The sequence below is a fragment of the Caenorhabditis elegans genome, chromosome IV (genome assembly GCF_000002985.6).
Source record: "Caenorhabditis elegans chromosome IV".
Classification (NCBI taxonomy): domain Eukaryota; kingdom Metazoa; phylum Nematoda; class Chromadorea; order Rhabditida; family Rhabditidae; genus Caenorhabditis; species Caenorhabditis elegans.
The window spans coordinates 13204901-13221250 of record NC_003282.8 but is presented as its reverse complement, the minus strand read 5'-3'; the positions used below and the strand labels follow the sequence as shown (position 1 = coordinate 13221250).

The window sequence follows — 16350 nt, the reverse complement described above, 5'->3', positions numbered from 1 at the left end:
CAGTGTCTCAGAAAACATTTCAATCTCCCCACATACAACTTTTCTCACTTCATTGAACCTTTCCAAAGCTTCTTCTTATTTTTTTGTTCTTCTTCTTCTTTTTCCCTTCTTCTCCTAAAATTTCCAATTGTTATGCGAATCGGATGTCTTTCAAAGAAAAACCATTAAACTTTCATAAGGCCTTCCCCCGACTCCCTATTTTGTATACAGCTGTTTTTTGAATCGCGCGTCTGAAAAATTTTTTTTTTGTATTTTGTTGTATTCGGCGGGGTTCTAACCCATAGAAAAAGTGAAATTCCCTCCCTTCAAGTTTCTCACTGATTTCATAAAGGTTTGAAGCTTCGACATTCTGGAGCACAAGGACAAAGTGCTCGCCGAGCCGCGACAGAATTTCGGAGAAAGAAGAAGAAGAAGAAGCCACCGGAGGAATAACTCGATTTCGGACTTGGTTTTTGTGTGGTTGAGGCGTCGTAAGAGACAGCGAAAAAGAAAAAAAAAACGAAAAACGTAATTCCGTTTTTCTCGTTTTCACACAATTCTTGTAGTCACGTCCCGCCGCTCTGCCACTTCATTTGATTCTTGCTTTTCAATTTTTTTTATTTAAAGGCGTAAAACTAAGAGCTTCTAAGGCAGGCAGGCACTGCGTATGTGCCTGCCTTTTGCCTGTCTGCCTACATGACCTATTTTCTGAATTCTGTAGTGAACCTGGATTCACGTTGTGTCAGGATGTCTCATTGCAGTTTGAGCTACAAAAAATGCGGGAATTTTTCTCTCCACAGTTCTTTGTTGCCACATCCTTAGCCTAGAATCTATGCACAGACATGTCTGCCTACCATCCGCCTGAATTGTCTCGGTACGAACCTGGATTTTTTAGACGCATATGTACCGTGTAACATACAGATTTTAAAATTATTACTGAATCTTGGAGATTTTCTTTCAGAGTTTTTCTTTCAACATGCCTTTGTGCCTACGTAGTTACCTCCATTTTGAAGGCACATTCTTGTAGGAGCTCTTATGATAGGTATACTTCAATTATTCCCGTCTTACCAGGCACCTTTGTGCCTACGTGCCTACGTGCCTACGCTGTAATGGTAAGAAGGCATATCTCAAGACTCACTGGTCTGCCTACATGTCGGCCTACATGCCCGCTTTCCGCCTACTTTCTGTAGTTTATAGGCAAATTGAGTTTTGTACCTACGAGTTTCAATAAAGTGAAAACCTCGGCTACAAATTTTTTGGGGCGGCCATGTAGCCAAAATGGCTACAAAATACATACTAACAAAATTTGCTACGTGGCCTAGAAAACAAGAAACTTCGGCCACCGTTTTTCTTGTTTTTCAGTTGTTTTTCAGCCATATTTTCAGAAAATATCGACTTGAAAAAGGTTATGGCTCCAGATTTCTAGAGACCAATTTCCACGAATTGCGGTGCCAAATTGAGCAGAATCCATGAATCTTCCACATCTCCTCCCACATATTTCAAATAGCTCATCCTCTTATGTGTGTGTGTGTGTGCTCCTCAACTCCAACGAGAGCTCTTTGCGGGAGGGGGTGAGCCTCGGTGTGCCAGAAGTAGTGTAGAATAGAGGAAGAGAGCGCCAAAAAACTCGAATGATGTATACACGAGAAGCTGCTCTTCCTGCTCCTCTTCTACCATCACAACGACACAAAAACGGTCTCCAGGGAGAGAAATGAGAAGAGGGAGGATAGGGGAAACTCCAAAAAGACTTGAAGCCTCCAGTCTCTCGAGCGGACACACACAATTTGTTCACGCCTTTCACGTTTTCTTGGTGTCATGTTTTTTGTTCATGTATTTCAAAATAACGGTTTTTTTCCGTTTTTAATTTTGGGTCTTACCGCGAATTTCTAAGAGGCGGCTAACTTTATGTGTTCATGAGTTGTTTGAAATATCAATTTGGCACAGCAATTACTCTAATACATGCTTTAAAATGGGCGGGCTACTACTGTCCATTTTGTGGGCGGGGTTTGATTTGTTCCGCTCATTTTTAGCGCTGCGGTAAGAGCTTTCAGTAAAATCAATTTTAACTTTTCATTAAACATTTTAGGCCGGAAATTTGAATTTTTTTTGTGGGTCAGGAAACCTACGTGGCCGCGTTAACAGTCTGTCACTTTCAAAATATATTTATTATTAGATTTGCAACTTTTTTTTTTTGAAAACCCCTCCACAAAACAGTAGATAACCCTTTTCAGAACAACTTGGTCAAATTTGCCTACTAGGCACAAACCAACTCCTACGTACCTGCCTATAATACAATCTTCTATGTGTAAAATATGGCACACATGCGACTTTGAAACCCAGTTTCATTACAACCTGTAGAGAATAGTAGAGAAAAGGCAGGCAGATGAATCTTTTTTAAATTTTATTTTAGGACAAAATGTTGAAGGTAAAAATCTAGCTTCAAAATGACCTACAAATAGGCCCCACCCATATCTTGGTTTTACTGAATTTTTTATCAAAAGTTTTCCAGTGTTGATCGGTATTTTTTGAAGACCTTCCACGTAGGCATTGCCTGCGTGCATGCCTACGCCTACCTCGTGTATACCTCGTGGCAGGCAGGTAAGGCGTTTTCAGCCCGAGCGTTGTGGAAGCCCCCCTGGAAAACCTCAATATGATCAACCACCACACAGCTGATGTGTGGGGGACCACCTTCATTGAGGCGGCCTGAATCTATTTAGGAAATCTAAATGAAATCTTCTTCACATCTATCTAATTATCCTCCTCTCTCCCACTCTTCCCATTCAATTTTTTTCGAAAAAATAGATCGTGACGACGCGAGAATCTGAGCTCAAAAACACGAGCAGTAGGCACCCATCAATTTCTCCACCCCTCCGCTGCTCTCAACTCTGAAATTAGAGCCTTCACCACGGCTCCATTCTTCTTCTCGCGCGCCTTGATTGACGATTATCTCGACATTTCCGTCAGTCAGGGCTTTTCACTCTTTCCGCTTCGAAAAGTCGTGTGCTTCTTCTTCTTCTTGCTCCGCCGCTGCTCCGAATTGGTTACGGAAACTTGAACTTTCTTCGATGTTTTCTTCTTCGTCGTAGTCTTCCCAGTGACGTCGTCTTCTTTTCTTTTTCTTATTGCTTGTGCTGCTCACCACCAAAATCATTGCAAATTCAATTGAGAACTCGCGGCGGCGATGTCTCCAAGTGTTCGAAACAGACAAAAAACTAAATAAAAGAAAAAGAAGAAGCATGACATGTTGCCTTTAAATTCTTCCTCAATTTTTCTTCAAACTTCCACCCCCACAGTGGCAAAAAACCACATTTGCTCCGTGGCCGCGTGACAAAAATTGATGGCTGAGTTTTCATCTCTCGCGGCCACGTAGGATACTAGAAAGAAGAGTGCCCTCTAGAAAACTCGGCCACGGGTGCGCGGAATTTCAAATTTCCTCTGGGTTTTTGAAGATTCCGAGCAACTTTCGTTTTAGTCTAGGTCCGAGAAAATTCGCGGCCGCCAATTTTTTACGGCCATGTAGGAAAAAATTCATTTTAGGAGCATTGAATGATATTGTAGGTCCTACCGAATTTCTAAAGCGATTACCGTACCCGTTTAAAGGCGCATGCCACTTTTCACCACCCTTCACGACCTATAAATTTATTTTCGATAGTTGCAAAAAAAGCGAAGAAAACAAGAAACGCTTGACAAAACATTTCCGCAGTTGCAAATCCTTTCTTAAAACTTGTTTGATTGGCTCAATCCGTTGCTCTTTTGCTCATCCTCCTCTCTTTCCCATACACACACATCGAAATATGAATCTTCTCTTAAAAAGAAGGTTGTCCAATTAGTTTCCCCTATTCATTTTTCCATGTTTTCTTATAACAACTTTTTCTTTTGAATACTCCTCCAGAAATGATAAATCTTTGTGAGATGCCAATTAAAATTTATTTTTGAATTTTATTTGTTGAAGGATTTTATTTGTTGAATGACCTAAATAGAGGCTCCGCCCATATCTTGGCTTTCTGCAATTTGCATAAAAGGTTTTCCAGTTTTCGTAGGTATTTTTTGAAGGTCTTCCACGTAGGCGTTGCCGGCGTGCCTACGCATACCTTCTGCATATTGCCAAAGTACTTCTGAATCCTTTCTTCCAACTATTTGATTGAATAGAGAAAACCGAGGAACTACACTAGGTAGGCAGGCAGGTCGACAGGCAGTGGCTACCTTAGCTGACCAGTGAATTTTTTTTCAAATCGTGTTATTGAGACACTTGTGCAGAAGTTTAAAGTGCACAGTTTTAAAATATTAGGCGTCTTGTTCAAATTTGAATTTTAATGCCTAAATAGATAGGTAGGTAGGTAGGCAGCACGGTAGGCAAGAAGTAAGATAGGTAGGAAGGTATGTTAGTAACTATTTTATAAACTATATACGTTATCGAAAGGATCTAAAATTTTTCTTTGGGGTTCAAAAAAGGTCCTAGTTTTTTGCAATAAAAAAAACACAATCAACGCCAACGCTCTAGCTAGGTAGGCAAGCCGGTAGGTAGGCACGCAGATAAATTGGCTAGTAGGTAGGTAGGTAGGTAGGTGGGTAGGTAGGTAGGTAAGTAGGTATATAGCTATAGGTAAGTGAGTAAGTAAGCTGTATTTTTGTGGTTCTGAGAGCTTACTACAATTTTTTCTGAAAATTCGTATTATTTTTTAAAATAAAAAAAGCTATCAACCCTCTTCTAAGGTTTCAAAAATGAAATCATTCTCAGCGCTCCCTTTTGTAATCAGATATCCTTCGAAAAAAAGAATACCGTCAATCTTCTTAAATTTCCTCAAATTTCAAGCCTTTTCTGGAACCCCGGTTCCAAATTTCTGACGGCTTCTTACAAAAGCATATGCACAAATCTTTTGCTCGTAAATCATGTGCATTCGAAATGATGAGGTGGGCCCTTTCGGGGTGAGACCGGTCTCTTAGCATTCCGCCCCCAATTTTTCCAAACTTTTTCTGCCATTCACTCAAATATCCATTCAATTTTCGTTTGAAAATAAACTTTTTTTTTCATTCATTCAATTTCAATTTAGCATAGAACTTCGAGGAGTCATTTGTTGTATAATTGAATTCCTTTATCAAGATTAGTGAGGTGGAGCACGGGGCACGTCATTTCAGTAATCCAGGTCACTGTTACCCTTATTTTTCCATTAAGTGTTCTGTGCGAATTGAAAAATGTTAGAATCAGGAATATTGTGGCCAAGATGTTTGCGGAGACTAGTTATCTGAAAACATTTCAGTCCCTAGTAAAATGAAGTTATCACCTTCAGAATGTTAGGCTGATTACTTCTTCAACTTTTGCCTTTTTCTAATTTTAAGCTCCGCCCACTTCTTGGCTGTTTTTTTTTGAGTTAACCTCGCCCATTTATCACAATGTTGTATATTTCAACTCCGCCCACTTATCGGGATTTTTTGCATTTGTAACTCCACCCGTTTCTTGGTGCTTGTTTTTTGCACTGTGAGCTCCTCCCAATTATTGATAGTTTAGATTTAGGCTCCGCCCCTTTCTTTACTGTTTTTCGCGTTATGCCCAGCCACAAATCTATAATTTTACAGTTTTAGCTCCGCTTGAATGCTTTCCTATCAGTAAAATTCTCGGTGTTTTTACATTCGATCTCTAGAATTTTCGGAAATTTTTTGGTGTTGGAAGGCGTGACGTCACACGAGAGCTAGTGTTTAGAAGAACACTAATGACGTCACCCTAATAATTTTCAGAATTTTTTTATCTAAATAAAAATGGATCCGGTCCTAAACTATCTTGCTAGTAATTGTTTGAAAAGTTGAAAATTTTCAGAATTTTAACAAATTTGTTGTAATTTCGAACATAAATTATGTTGATCGAGATATCAACTTGAATTTTTTTTTTAATACGTACATGTGCACTCAACTTCAACTCTAAAAATAAAAAAACACTATTTCTATATTCTAGATCTCTTTAGTGATGTAATAATAAGAATTTCCAAGCTATACACCTAGCCACCGCCTACTCACCTCATTCAGTTTCCCACGAAGAATTAGAAGAAAATGAAGAAAAATGGAATTGAATAGAGTCAGTGTGAGTGTGTGAAATGAAAAAAAAATATATATCGATGTGGCGGTATCTCGGATAAATAATTAACTATTTCTCAGTTTTTACTTATTCTCAGACTCTCCTTTTTTGCTTTTGAATATCTCTTCTTCGTCGTCATCATTGAGATTTTTCTTCTAATAATCGTAACTTTGTAATTAAAAGAACATTCATTTCGGGTCTTGCGGCGAAAAATACATTTAAAGGTCCACGGGTTCATTAGTATGGGTCTCACTGCGAGAAAAAGTTTATAGTTTGTATTTAGTATTCACATTGTTTTTGAAAATAAATTGAAATCGATAAAAACTAATCAATTTGAAAAAAAATATTTAAAAATTCTACCACAATTAAATTTTTAAACTTAATTTAAAAAAGAACTACAGCGTAATTTTTAAAGTTAGAACTACAGAGAACTGTTTCTCGTACACTCAAAATATTGAAACTGCTTTGTGTGTACATCCAAATAGGCCCCGCCTTTTTCTCGTTCACTCACGGGGAAAAGGCAAAAATCTTGACCCCAACCAATATCAGGCCGCCGACATCTTGCGAGTTCCTCTATCTTATCCAATTTTCGTCTACTTTTCTTTTCGATTTTCACATTTCCAATTTTAATTTTCCAGGACAAATATGGCCGACTTATTGGGTATCGTGGCCATTGTGTTCTTCTACGTGCTCATTCTTGTCGTTGGAATATGGGCGGGTAGAAAATCGAAAAGTTCAAAAGAGCTTGAATCAGAAGCCGGCGCGGCGACGGAAGAGGTGATGTTAGCTGGGAGAAACATCGGAACTCTTGTCGGAATTTTCACAATGACTGCCACGTGGGTTGGCGGTGCTTATATCAATGGAACCGCCGAGGCTCTGTATAATGGAGGTGAGAGCAAGTAAATTCACTTTTTAGCTATCTCGGGTCTTGGTACGATAAAAACGTTTTAGTTACAGTAACCGTATATATTTCATTTATTTACTATACTTTTCGGTTTTTTATAGGAAAAACATGTCAAATATGAAGAAAAACGATAGCAAAAATAATTTTCGGGTCTTGAAAATTTTAAGCAATAGTTCGCTGACATACATACACTGAAAAATTGCAGGTCTCCTTGGATGTCAGGCTCCAGTTGGATATGCAATTTCCCTTGTTATGGGAGGACTACTTTTCGCAAAGAAAATGCGAGAAGAAGGATATATTACAATGCTCGATCCTTTTCAGGTAGGTCCGGGAACTTTGGATTTTTTTTTGAATTTTTTGAATTTTGGAGTTTTGGAATTTTTTGGAATTAATTTTTGGACGAACTTTTGATAATTTTCGAAAACTTGGGAGGTTTCTTAAACTTCAGACAATTATTGAAATTCTGGATTTTTTTCAGCACAAATATGGCCAACGAATCGGTGGCTTGATGTATGTTCCAGCACTTCTTGGTGAAACATTCTGGACAGCAGCCATTCTTTCGGCACTTGGTAAGTTTCCAAATAATGCAATTTTTTTGCAATTTTAAACCCACTCGGAGCAAGAACTTCAAAAGGCTTTTGCTAGCAATTTTTATATTGTTGAATTATTGTCAAAACTTGTCAAATTCGTTTTAGTTCTTTGATAAAGTAAGAAAAAAATCTGCGGACTGGAAAAATATCTGAAAACTTTAAAATTAAAATTTTTGGGTTGTGGTACGCCTCTAAACCGCTCAAATCGCGAAAAACTAGGCCATTTGAGTTGCCGAAAACATTAGAAAAATCTCGAAAAAGCTACTTTAAAACAGAAATTTTCCAGGTGCAACACTGTCGGTAATTCTTGGAATCGACATGAATGCATCAGTGACCCTGTCGGCCTGTATTGCCGTATTCTACACATTCACCGGTGGATACTATGCAGTCGCGTACACTGACGTCGTTCAACTATTTTGCATTTTCGTCGGTTTGGTGAGTTTACTCCGTGATGACGTCAGAAATCTTAAGCTGCACTTTTTCAGTGGGTTTGCGTGCCGGCGGCTATGGTGCATGATGGTGCGAAGGATATTTCCAGGAATGCAGGCGACTGGATTGGAGAGATTGGAGGTGCGTAGAGTTTTTTTTAAAAATTCAGTTTTATTTAAAGATTCGGACAATTTTAAACGTATAGACTGTTTCAAAAAATTTTCATGGAGGTTCAAAATTCCGAAAAAATAACACTGATTTTAGCTAAAATCTCGAATTTCGGGTGAAATTAGTGTAGTTTTTGGAAATTTTGAACCGCCGCAAAATATTTTAAAAACATTTTTGAAAAGTTCCATTACAAAATTCTTTTATTTGAGCTCATTTTGGGTTTATACGTTCAAAATCGTCCGAACCGTTAGTCCTCCTTTAAAGCATTATCTAATATGTCAATAATTCCAGGATTCAAAGAAACATCTCTCTGGATTGATTGCATGCTTCTCCTTGTCTTTGGAGGAATTCCATGGCAAGTGTACTTCCAAAGAGTTCTCTCCTCAAAAACTGCTCATGGAGCACAGACGTTGTCGTTTGTGGCGGGCGTCGGATGCATTCTCATGGCGATTCCACCAGCGTTGATCGGTGCAATTGCCAGGAACACAGACTGGAGAATGACTGATTATTCCCCATGGAACAATGGAACTAAGGTCGAATCGATTCCACCGGATAAGAGAAACATGGTGGTCCCGTTGGTATTCCAGTATCTTACGCCAAGATGGGTCGCCTTTATTGGTAAGAAACAATAAACGTATGCAAAAATGCCTACCTGCCTACTTCGTGCCTTCAAGCAGGCACGGATGCCGTCTAATCAAACTGATAGTCTTTATGCTTCCAATTTTCAGGACTCGGCGCAGTGTCGGCTGCTGTAATGTCATCTGCAGATTCATCTGTACTATCAGCAGCATCAATGTTTGCTCACAACATCTGGAAGCTCACAATTCGCCCTCACGCGTCTGAAAAAGAAGTGATAATTGTGATGAGAATAGCCATCATCTGTGTTGGTATCATGGCAACCATCATGGCACTTACCATTCAATCCATCTATGGGCTTTGGTATCTTTGTGCAGATTTGGTCTACGTCATACTCTTCCCTCAACTATTATGTGTTGTATATATGCCACGTAGCAATACGTATGGCTCATTGGCTGGCTATGCAGTCGGTCTTGTGCTCCGTTTGATTGGAGGCGAGCCACTTGTATCGCTGCCAGCGTTCTTCCATTATCCAATGTATACGGATGGGGTACAGTATTTCCCATTCAGGACAACTGCTATGTTATCTTCAATGGCTACTATCTACATTGTAAGTTTTTTCTAGAGAACGGCCGTGTAAAAGTGTGAACCTATAAAACGGTCATTTGTAGATGTATGTAGGAAGTTTGTGTCAGGGGTGTGCGGCAAATTTGCCGAGTTTTCCGTTTGCCGAGCTCGACAAATTTCGAAATTTGCCGCGCCCATCAAAATATTGTCAATGCATTTTGACCAAAACTATTCATTTTGTCCCCAAAAATTTAGTAAAATGACCCAAAATTGGGCTATTCTGCCATGCAAAATCAGTTGAGAACTCTGCGTCTCAACTCCCGCATTTTTTGTAGATCTACGTAGATGAAGCTGAAGTGAGACACTCTGACACCACGTGATCTCTGAAATTTCAACTTCTTCGGAAAAAAAAACCCCCATCTTTTTGCAGGTATCAATACAATCGGAGAAGCTGTTCAAATCGGGACGTTTGTCTCCGGAGTGGGACGTAATGGGTTGTGTAGTGAATATTCCGATAGATCATGTACCCCTTCCGTCAGATGTATCGTTTGCTGTTAGTAGTGAGACCTTGAATATGAAGGTAGAGTGTGACGGAATGCAATTCCCCCAGTTTTTTTTATTTTGTATATTTTTAATAACTATTTTTCAACTTTAAGAAATTTGGACACATTTTGAATATTTTTTGACATAAAAATCTGATGCACTGGGTCCGTAATTCTACAGACCCAATGCATCAGATTTTACGAGCAAATTTTAAATTGGAATGCAGAAATTGTTTTTTTTTCACGTGTTTTTGGTAGAGGTTTTGAATGAAAAGTACACATTAGATGGATAAAATTGCCTCAAAATGCTGGAAATTGGGATAATTATTAATTTTCAAATAGGTGACCTTTGGTGGCCGTGAGAATGCAAAAACTCGGTCATCTCATGAAAATTGTGAATTTGCAAGGAAATTGTGGAAAACCCAGAGTTGGAAAAAATAATTTGCGAAATAAAATTTTACCGTATTTCTTCTATTAATATGGCTGCAATACTATTTTTCGAAGGTCTTCCCGCTTGCTATACTAATAGGGAGTGCAAGACTATTAGGGAGTGCAATACTAATTTTCAGAACATTTTTCTGTGTTGGGGCTTACTAGTATTTACTTGAAAAACTCCAACTTTAATTTGGAAATATAGAAAATTTGATTGAAATTGCAACAAAAAGGTACAATAAATTCAATCTCATAAAAATGTTCTCATAAATTGTTGCAAAATATTCAAAAAATGTTATTAAAATCTTAAAATTAGTAAGGAGGGTTTGCACCAAAAAAAAGTAGGTGCAAGAGTCATTGGGAGGCCATACTAATAGAAGATATACGGTATTTAAATTTTTTCGGAACAATTGAGACAAATTTTCAACAAATTCCAACAAAAATTAAAAACGTTTTTTTTTATTAAAAAAAAAAGAGAAAACTCGGCCACCAGTTTTTTTTGTTAAAATCTGTTTTTTTTACCAGTTTTTTCTTGAATTCCTTATCTATTTTTGGAACTTGATTTAGTTAAAAAAAAGTTTAAAAAAAGAAATAAAAAGAAAATTAAAATTACAGCACCCTTCCCTGGGAAAAGGTCTTGTGCGTCGTGGCCGTCTAAAATCGGTGGCCAAGTTTTTTCCTGACCATTTTGCACTTTTTTGGCTGAGGCGCCCCCCTAACGCCTCAAATTTAAAAATCCAAATTTCGAATTAATTTTTGCCTTTTCGACAGTGGTCGAGTTTTTTTTTTCACGGCTACCAAGTAAGTTCCCGGCCGCTCAAGTTTTCTGAACATTTTTCCACCTTTAAAGCAATTTTTGAGGCAAAGTTCAGTCTCCCCGATTTCTAAATTTCGAATTTTTGTTCCTAATTTCAAAACTCATTTCAGGCTCCAAACGGAACACCGGCTCCAGTACATCCGAACCAACAGCCGTCTGATGAAAATACATTATTACATCCATATTCGGACCAAAGTTATTATTCCACAAATAGCAATTAAAAGAGACGAACTTGTTCCACGTGTTCACTTAATTTCCTCCCAAATTTTTTTTTGTATTTTTTTTAGTTTTCGTTAACTTTTTTCTCACTTTCTCAAATTTCAGATCTCTATTAATAGACCCATCCGGTGGATACACTTTAGTTTTTATTTATTTTCCTAAAATTTGAAAGAAAAAAATTTGATGAATTTTGACATGTTCAGAAATTCCAATAAAAACGTGACCAATTAATTATTTTTGTTTAAATTTTTCTTTTTTCTTTTTTATTTTTCTTTATTTTTCGGTAAAAGTCTGATGGCAAGTGAGTTTTTGAAGCGGCGCTTTTGCTATGTGACCTAGAAAAAATGGGAGAAACTCGGTCACTCAATAAAATAAAAACGAATCTAAATCGCTGGCCGAGTTTTTCAATTTCCTAGGCAACGTAGGCGACGCCACTTTGTGTGATGGTGTTGTGAGACCCTTGCTAGGTGGCCGAACATGATAAAAACTCGGCCACGCTCGGCACGTTTGGGTTAATTTTTTAAAGCTGTTTTCACGAATTTGCGCATAATTCTTGATTTTCCAGTTTTTTTAAACTGTAAATTATGAATTTTCAGGTTCTTCGATAATTATCTTAATACTCTTCTCAGGTTTTACTGTCATCTCCTGCCAAAATGGTGACAACTGGGCAACTTGTGAAGTAAAAAATTCAGCGGTAGAAAAATCAATAAAATTAAAAATTTCCAGAAGTTTCCAAACGACTTTAAATGTTATGATTGGTGTATGCGATTGAATCGATATGCGGAGATTTATCTTGGGTTAGTGAATTCTGCGCGTCAAGTATGGTGCATCAGACCGTCTGTGGGTTTACGCGGCTTGTGTACTCCTCGAGGAGAACTCCAAATTGACTATTTTTATTTGAATTTCAAACGACCCAATGCTCCAAATCTTACGCGCAATTTGAAACTACACAAAATCTGTACAATTTGCAGAAACCGAGAACGCAGTGCCCGTCAATGGCAAGAAGTTGCAAAAATCGGGATAAGTTGCATGATACCAGCTGCTGTTGTATTATTCATTTGGATGAAAATCCGAAACTCCATTCGATTCCATCGCGAGAGTGTGAAGAGACGCAGACACGAGAGAAAGCTCAAGTTTTTGCAAACTAATCGAATTCGAGAGACAATTCTTGACCAGCCGACGAATGAGGAAATCGGGCAAGATTTGGCAAAACAATTCCCAATTCGAGAAGGAGTTATTTATAAGATGAAGATGCGGAAGGAATTGGAGAAAAAATATTTAGCTTTTAGAAGACTCAGATTGGTGGGGGCATTTCTAACTTTCGAAGCGATTTTGAAATTTTCGCCCCAAAACTACTGTACCCGGTCTCGACGCGACACATTTGTTGTTAATGCAAAAATTGTGTTCCTTTAAAGAGTGCTGTAGTTTCAAACAGGTTTTTCATAAAACGTTTTTCGATTAAAAAAACATAAAAAATTCTAAGAGAAAACTATGAAAAGTCTATGAATTTCCCGCAGAAAAAAACAATTTGAAACTACAGTACTTTTTAAAGGCGCACATCTGTATTCAACAAAAACATCGTGCCGAGACCTTTTGACGCAAAAATTGCCAAAGACTTAGTAATATTTACAGTTTACATCATATTTTACGCACAAGTTTAAAAAATTATTCAAAAAATTCAGACTCAAGAAATGAGCAATGGAGCATTGTTGCAAAAGAGTATGAATGACAAACTCGATTTACCGGAACAATTTACTGCACTTGAGGTATAGAAAATAGGAGCTTTCGAGCAAGAAAATTTGAATTTCAGCTGGTTTGTGACGCAGAGCAATCGATTGTGGAGGAAGCAAATTTTCACAAGGATCCGGAATTTGTCATTGGAAGTATTGCAATGGAATATGATATTGTTAAAATGGATTCGAAGGTAATCTCATTTCCTGTGACTTCACGCATGTTTTGTCCTAAAAAAGAAAGGTTGTACCTCCCACGTGGTGTCTCATTTCGGCTTGATGTATGTAGATCTACAAAAATTGCGGGAGAAGAGACACAGAGTTCTCAACTGGCTTTGAATGATTAAGAACTTGCTGACGTCACATTTTTTTTTGGGTAAAAAATTCCCGCATTTTTTATAGATCAAACCGTAATGGGACAGCCTGACACTACATTCAAAAATAGGAATTTTGGCTAGTACGGTAGATCTGCCAGATTATTGAAAAAAAAACATTTTATCGACTTTCCATTTACTATCCACTCAAAATCTTTTCTCGTACAAAAATATTACAAATCCGAAGAAAATTTTAGGAAAACATGATTCCACACTACAGTAGTCGTTAAAGTAGTCTAACACGAAGAAATTTTTCGTTCGCGTCGAGACCACGTACCGTAACTTTTTGAACTTTGCGAAATAGTTTTTTTTGCAACGACTAATAACGACTATAGGGAAAAAATCACTGTAGGAAGTTCAAAAAATTTGCCTTATTTCAGAGAAAATGACACGTCGAAGGAGAAGGATTTTTTTACTCTAATTATTTTTCTTACTTGTTGAAAAGAAATAAATAAATTTAATTTGTACCACGCGTGACCTTTTTAATTCAAATTCCGACAAAAAAAACCCACATGGGCCAAGGATGGTCAGTCTTAACTTTAGTGTTGATTGTGAGATTCGAAATTGCTCGTGACAAGATGAGACTTCTTCTTCTTCTTCTCCTTGCAACGATTTCAATGTCTGCCGCTGTAAATGAGGTAAGCTTTTAATTTCTAGACGTCTCTTTCTATATATATTTTGTTTTCAGTTTGAACTAACACTCAAACAACAGAGCACTTTATGACGGCACACTTCACAACTTGCTAAACTTTTTGTTCGTGGACACTGCAACGTACGCAGGCGTCGGTGAAAAACTTGAGTCAGCTTATCTCGAAATCGTTTGTTGATAAATAGTCAGGATTTTGTTTCAGATTCAATTTTGGAAAGTGCCGTGAGAACCGTGCGAAGAAGCTCATCTCGGGACATGGATATTTCATCGCTGAACATGGAAAAGGAGTGTGGGAGAACTTGTACTATCTTCCACGTAGCAACGGCGAGTATCTGTTCCTTCCACGTGCTTAGATGTGTGGGATTGATGGACGCGATATTTGATTTTTTGAAATTATTAAGTTCTGTTCTACAGAATTTTCAATAAAAAGTTTTCTTTGGCTCTTGCGTTACTTATGTTACTAATTAGTGTTATTTATATTATCAACAAGAATTAAAATTAAAATTTTAAGAAACATTGAAGCTTTGCATTAAAAATTTAAAACGTTTATTTTAATTCAATTTTTAAAATTTGGCTCACTGCGATTCTGCGTGAAATGTGATGTTTCTACAGTAACCCGTACAACCAAGGCATCGAACTTCACGACATTTACGAATTCAAATTTGAATTGCAAACTTTTTAATTTTATCGATTTTCTTTCTTTTTGAGCTTTATCAATAGCTCTAAGCGATTATTCAACAGAATTTCACTTTTTTACGCCTAAATGATTGAAAATTTGATAAAATATCAATAATTTACGGTTATCCTCTTCGTAATCTTCGCTTTCTTCCCAGAGTAGTGAAAATATCGACTTTTTGATAGAAACTGGATTTTTTAACTTCCCTGTTCGAAAAACTATTTTTCCTTAAATGAGATCTGAAATAAGGTGATAAATTAATAAATTAAGTGTATTTCTGAGGAAATTTGACTGTTTTAGCACAATTAATCTTGTTTCAGAAAAAAAGTCCAGTTTTCTAGATTTTTCCGTCTTATTGTCGAATTAATATCCCTATTATCACTTTTTCATGCTCATCCTCGAGCGGCAGCGTCTCAAAGAATTGTGAGAGCAAACGCGCTCCATTGACCTCCACACTCAGCCGCCAAAAACAAACGTTCGAACATTCGTGTGTTGTGCCTCCTTTTCCGTTATCTTGCAGTCATCTTTTGTCGTTTTTTTCTTTGTTCTTTTTGTTGAACGTGTTGCTAAGCAATTATTACATCAATTGAAGAAAAGGCTCGCCGATTTATTGTTGCCAGAAAGATTCTGAGATTCTCGAAGTCGATTTTATAATATTTAACCTTGGTTTTTGCATTGTTTCGTTTAAAAAAACCACTGTTTATGTGAAAAACGATTAGTTTACTAATAAAACTACTTTTAAACCTTTACCTTTACCTCACCGCTCCGTGTTCATGGCTCATAGATTTTCGATACTCAAATCCAAAAATAAATTTACGAGGGCAATTAATGTGAAACAAAAACAATCCTAAGATTTCCACATGTTTGACCTCTCCGGCACCTTCTTCCTTAGCCCCACCACTCCATCACCTCTTTGGCGGTGTTCTTCGAAACCCACTTAGGAAAGCAGTGTGTATCTCATTTGGTATGCTCTTTTCGATTTTATAGCTCTTTGTCGCAATTTCAATGCTTTAAACAATCCAAATCGCATTATATTTGTGCATGGAGGCAAATGACGGGGTTGGAATCTTAGATGAGATCAGGAGCTTTCAGGGTAAACGCCCGGTTCATTTTGTACCACATTTCATCATTTTCCTGTCGTCCTTGGTATCCTCAACTTGTCCCGGTTTTGTTTTCGGTACACTCTTCCGTGATGCCACCTGCTCCGTCTCAATTATCGTTTAGAAATGTGAACTGTCCAGATGGGTGACTCATATTGCTGCTGCTACAATCCACTTTCTTTTCTCATCGGCATGCTTACGAGCCCATCATAAACTTTTTTTTCCGCGAAATTTGCAATAAACCGGCCAAAAACTTTCTCCAAATTGTTACGCAATATATACAATCCATAAGAATATCTTCTCAATGTTTATGATTTCTTCGCAGCACTTTCTCTTCGTGTGCTAACATCTTATTTTTATAATATTTCCGCTAAAATTCCGATTTTTGAGTATTAATTTATCGTAAAATTATCATAATAGCACCGAAAACTACAAAAAATGGTAAAGTCTTTTAAATCGGCTCGACATTATCGTATTAAGGAATCACAAAATTCTGAGAATGCGTACTGCGCAACATATTTGACGCGCAAA

At 37.5% G+C, this 16350-nt stretch overlaps 2 protein-coding genes, 3 non-coding genes and 1 pseudogene across 8 annotated transcripts; 4 read left to right on the top strand and 2 right to left on the bottom strand.

Moving 5' to 3' along the window:
* Window positions 1–2863: 2863 nt before the first annotated feature.
* C48D1.10 lies at window positions 2864–3004 on the bottom strand. Its single transcript, NR_056879.1, has one exon. It is a non-coding gene; the product is annotated as an Unclassified non-coding RNA C48D1.10 (non-coding RNA).
* Window positions 3005–3267: 263 nt separating this feature from the next.
* On the top strand, window positions 3268–3354 carry C48D1.13. The gene has a single exon (NR_056878.1). It is a non-coding gene; the product is annotated as an Unclassified non-coding RNA C48D1.13 (non-coding RNA).
* On the bottom strand, window positions 3286–3366 carry C48D1.11. The gene has a single exon (NR_056877.1). It is a non-coding gene; the product is annotated as an Unclassified non-coding RNA C48D1.11 (non-coding RNA).
* Window positions 3367–6684: 3318 nt separating this feature from the next.
* On the top strand, window positions 6685–11521 carry cho-1 (High-affinity choline transporter 1). Its single transcript, NM_070138.9, has 9 exons — window positions 6685–6935; window positions 7156–7271; window positions 7429–7519; window positions 7827–7975; window positions 8026–8110; window positions 8429–8755; window positions 8866–9323; window positions 9711–9860; window positions 11182–11521. Exons 1-9 carry the CDS (start codon window positions 6692–6694, stop codon window positions 11290–11292), a joined length of 1731 nt encoding a protein of 576 aa, NP_502539.1. The 5' UTR covers window positions 6685–6691; the 3' UTR covers window positions 11293–11521.
* Window positions 11522–11584: 63 nt separating this feature from the next.
* On the top strand, window positions 11585–13859 carry C48D1.9 (VHS domain-containing protein; the record flags this gene model as incomplete). 3 transcript variants are annotated; one of them, NM_001268781.2, is made up of 7 exons in its annotated part: window positions 11585–11591; window positions 11887–11969; window positions 12017–12087; window positions 12262–12592; window positions 12973–13056; window positions 13101–13214; window positions 13775–13859. In NM_001268781.2, the coding sequence occupies 7 exons, from the start codon at window positions 11585–11587 to the stop codon at window positions 13781–13783; spliced, it is 699 nt and encodes a 232-aa protein (NP_001255710.1). The 3 variants fall into 3 exon arrangements, with proteins under 3 accessions (NP_001255710.1, NP_001255711.1, NP_001255712.1); NM_001268782.1 differs by lacking the exons at window positions 11585–11591; window positions 11887–11969; window positions 12017–12087 and having other exon boundaries at window positions 12320–12592; window positions 13775–13783; NM_001268783.1 differs by lacking the exons at window positions 11585–11591; window positions 11887–11969; window positions 12017–12087; window positions 12262–12592 and having other exon boundaries at window positions 12982–13056; window positions 13775–13783.
* A 113-nt stretch (window positions 13860–13972) lies between these two features.
* Window positions 13973–14468, top strand: C48D1.7 (annotated as a pseudogene). The gene is made up of 3 exons: window positions 13973–14032; window positions 14083–14193; window positions 14246–14468. Coding segments are annotated over exons 1-3 (394 nt in total).
* Window positions 14469–16350: the final 1882 nt, after the last annotated feature.

Coding starts and splice junctions, on each gene's coding strand:
- cho-1 (NM_070138.9), top strand. CDS start 6,692: ATGGCCGACTTATTGGGTATCGTGGCCATTGTGTTCTTCTACGTGCTC. Junction 8,111..8,428: donor CTGGATTGGAGAGATTGGAG/GTGCGTAGAGTT, acceptor CAATAATTCCAG/GATTCAAAGAAACATCTCTC. Junction 9,324..9,710: donor CAATGGCTACTATCTACATT/GTAAGTTTTTTC, acceptor ATCTTTTTGCAG/GTATCAATACAATCGGAGAA.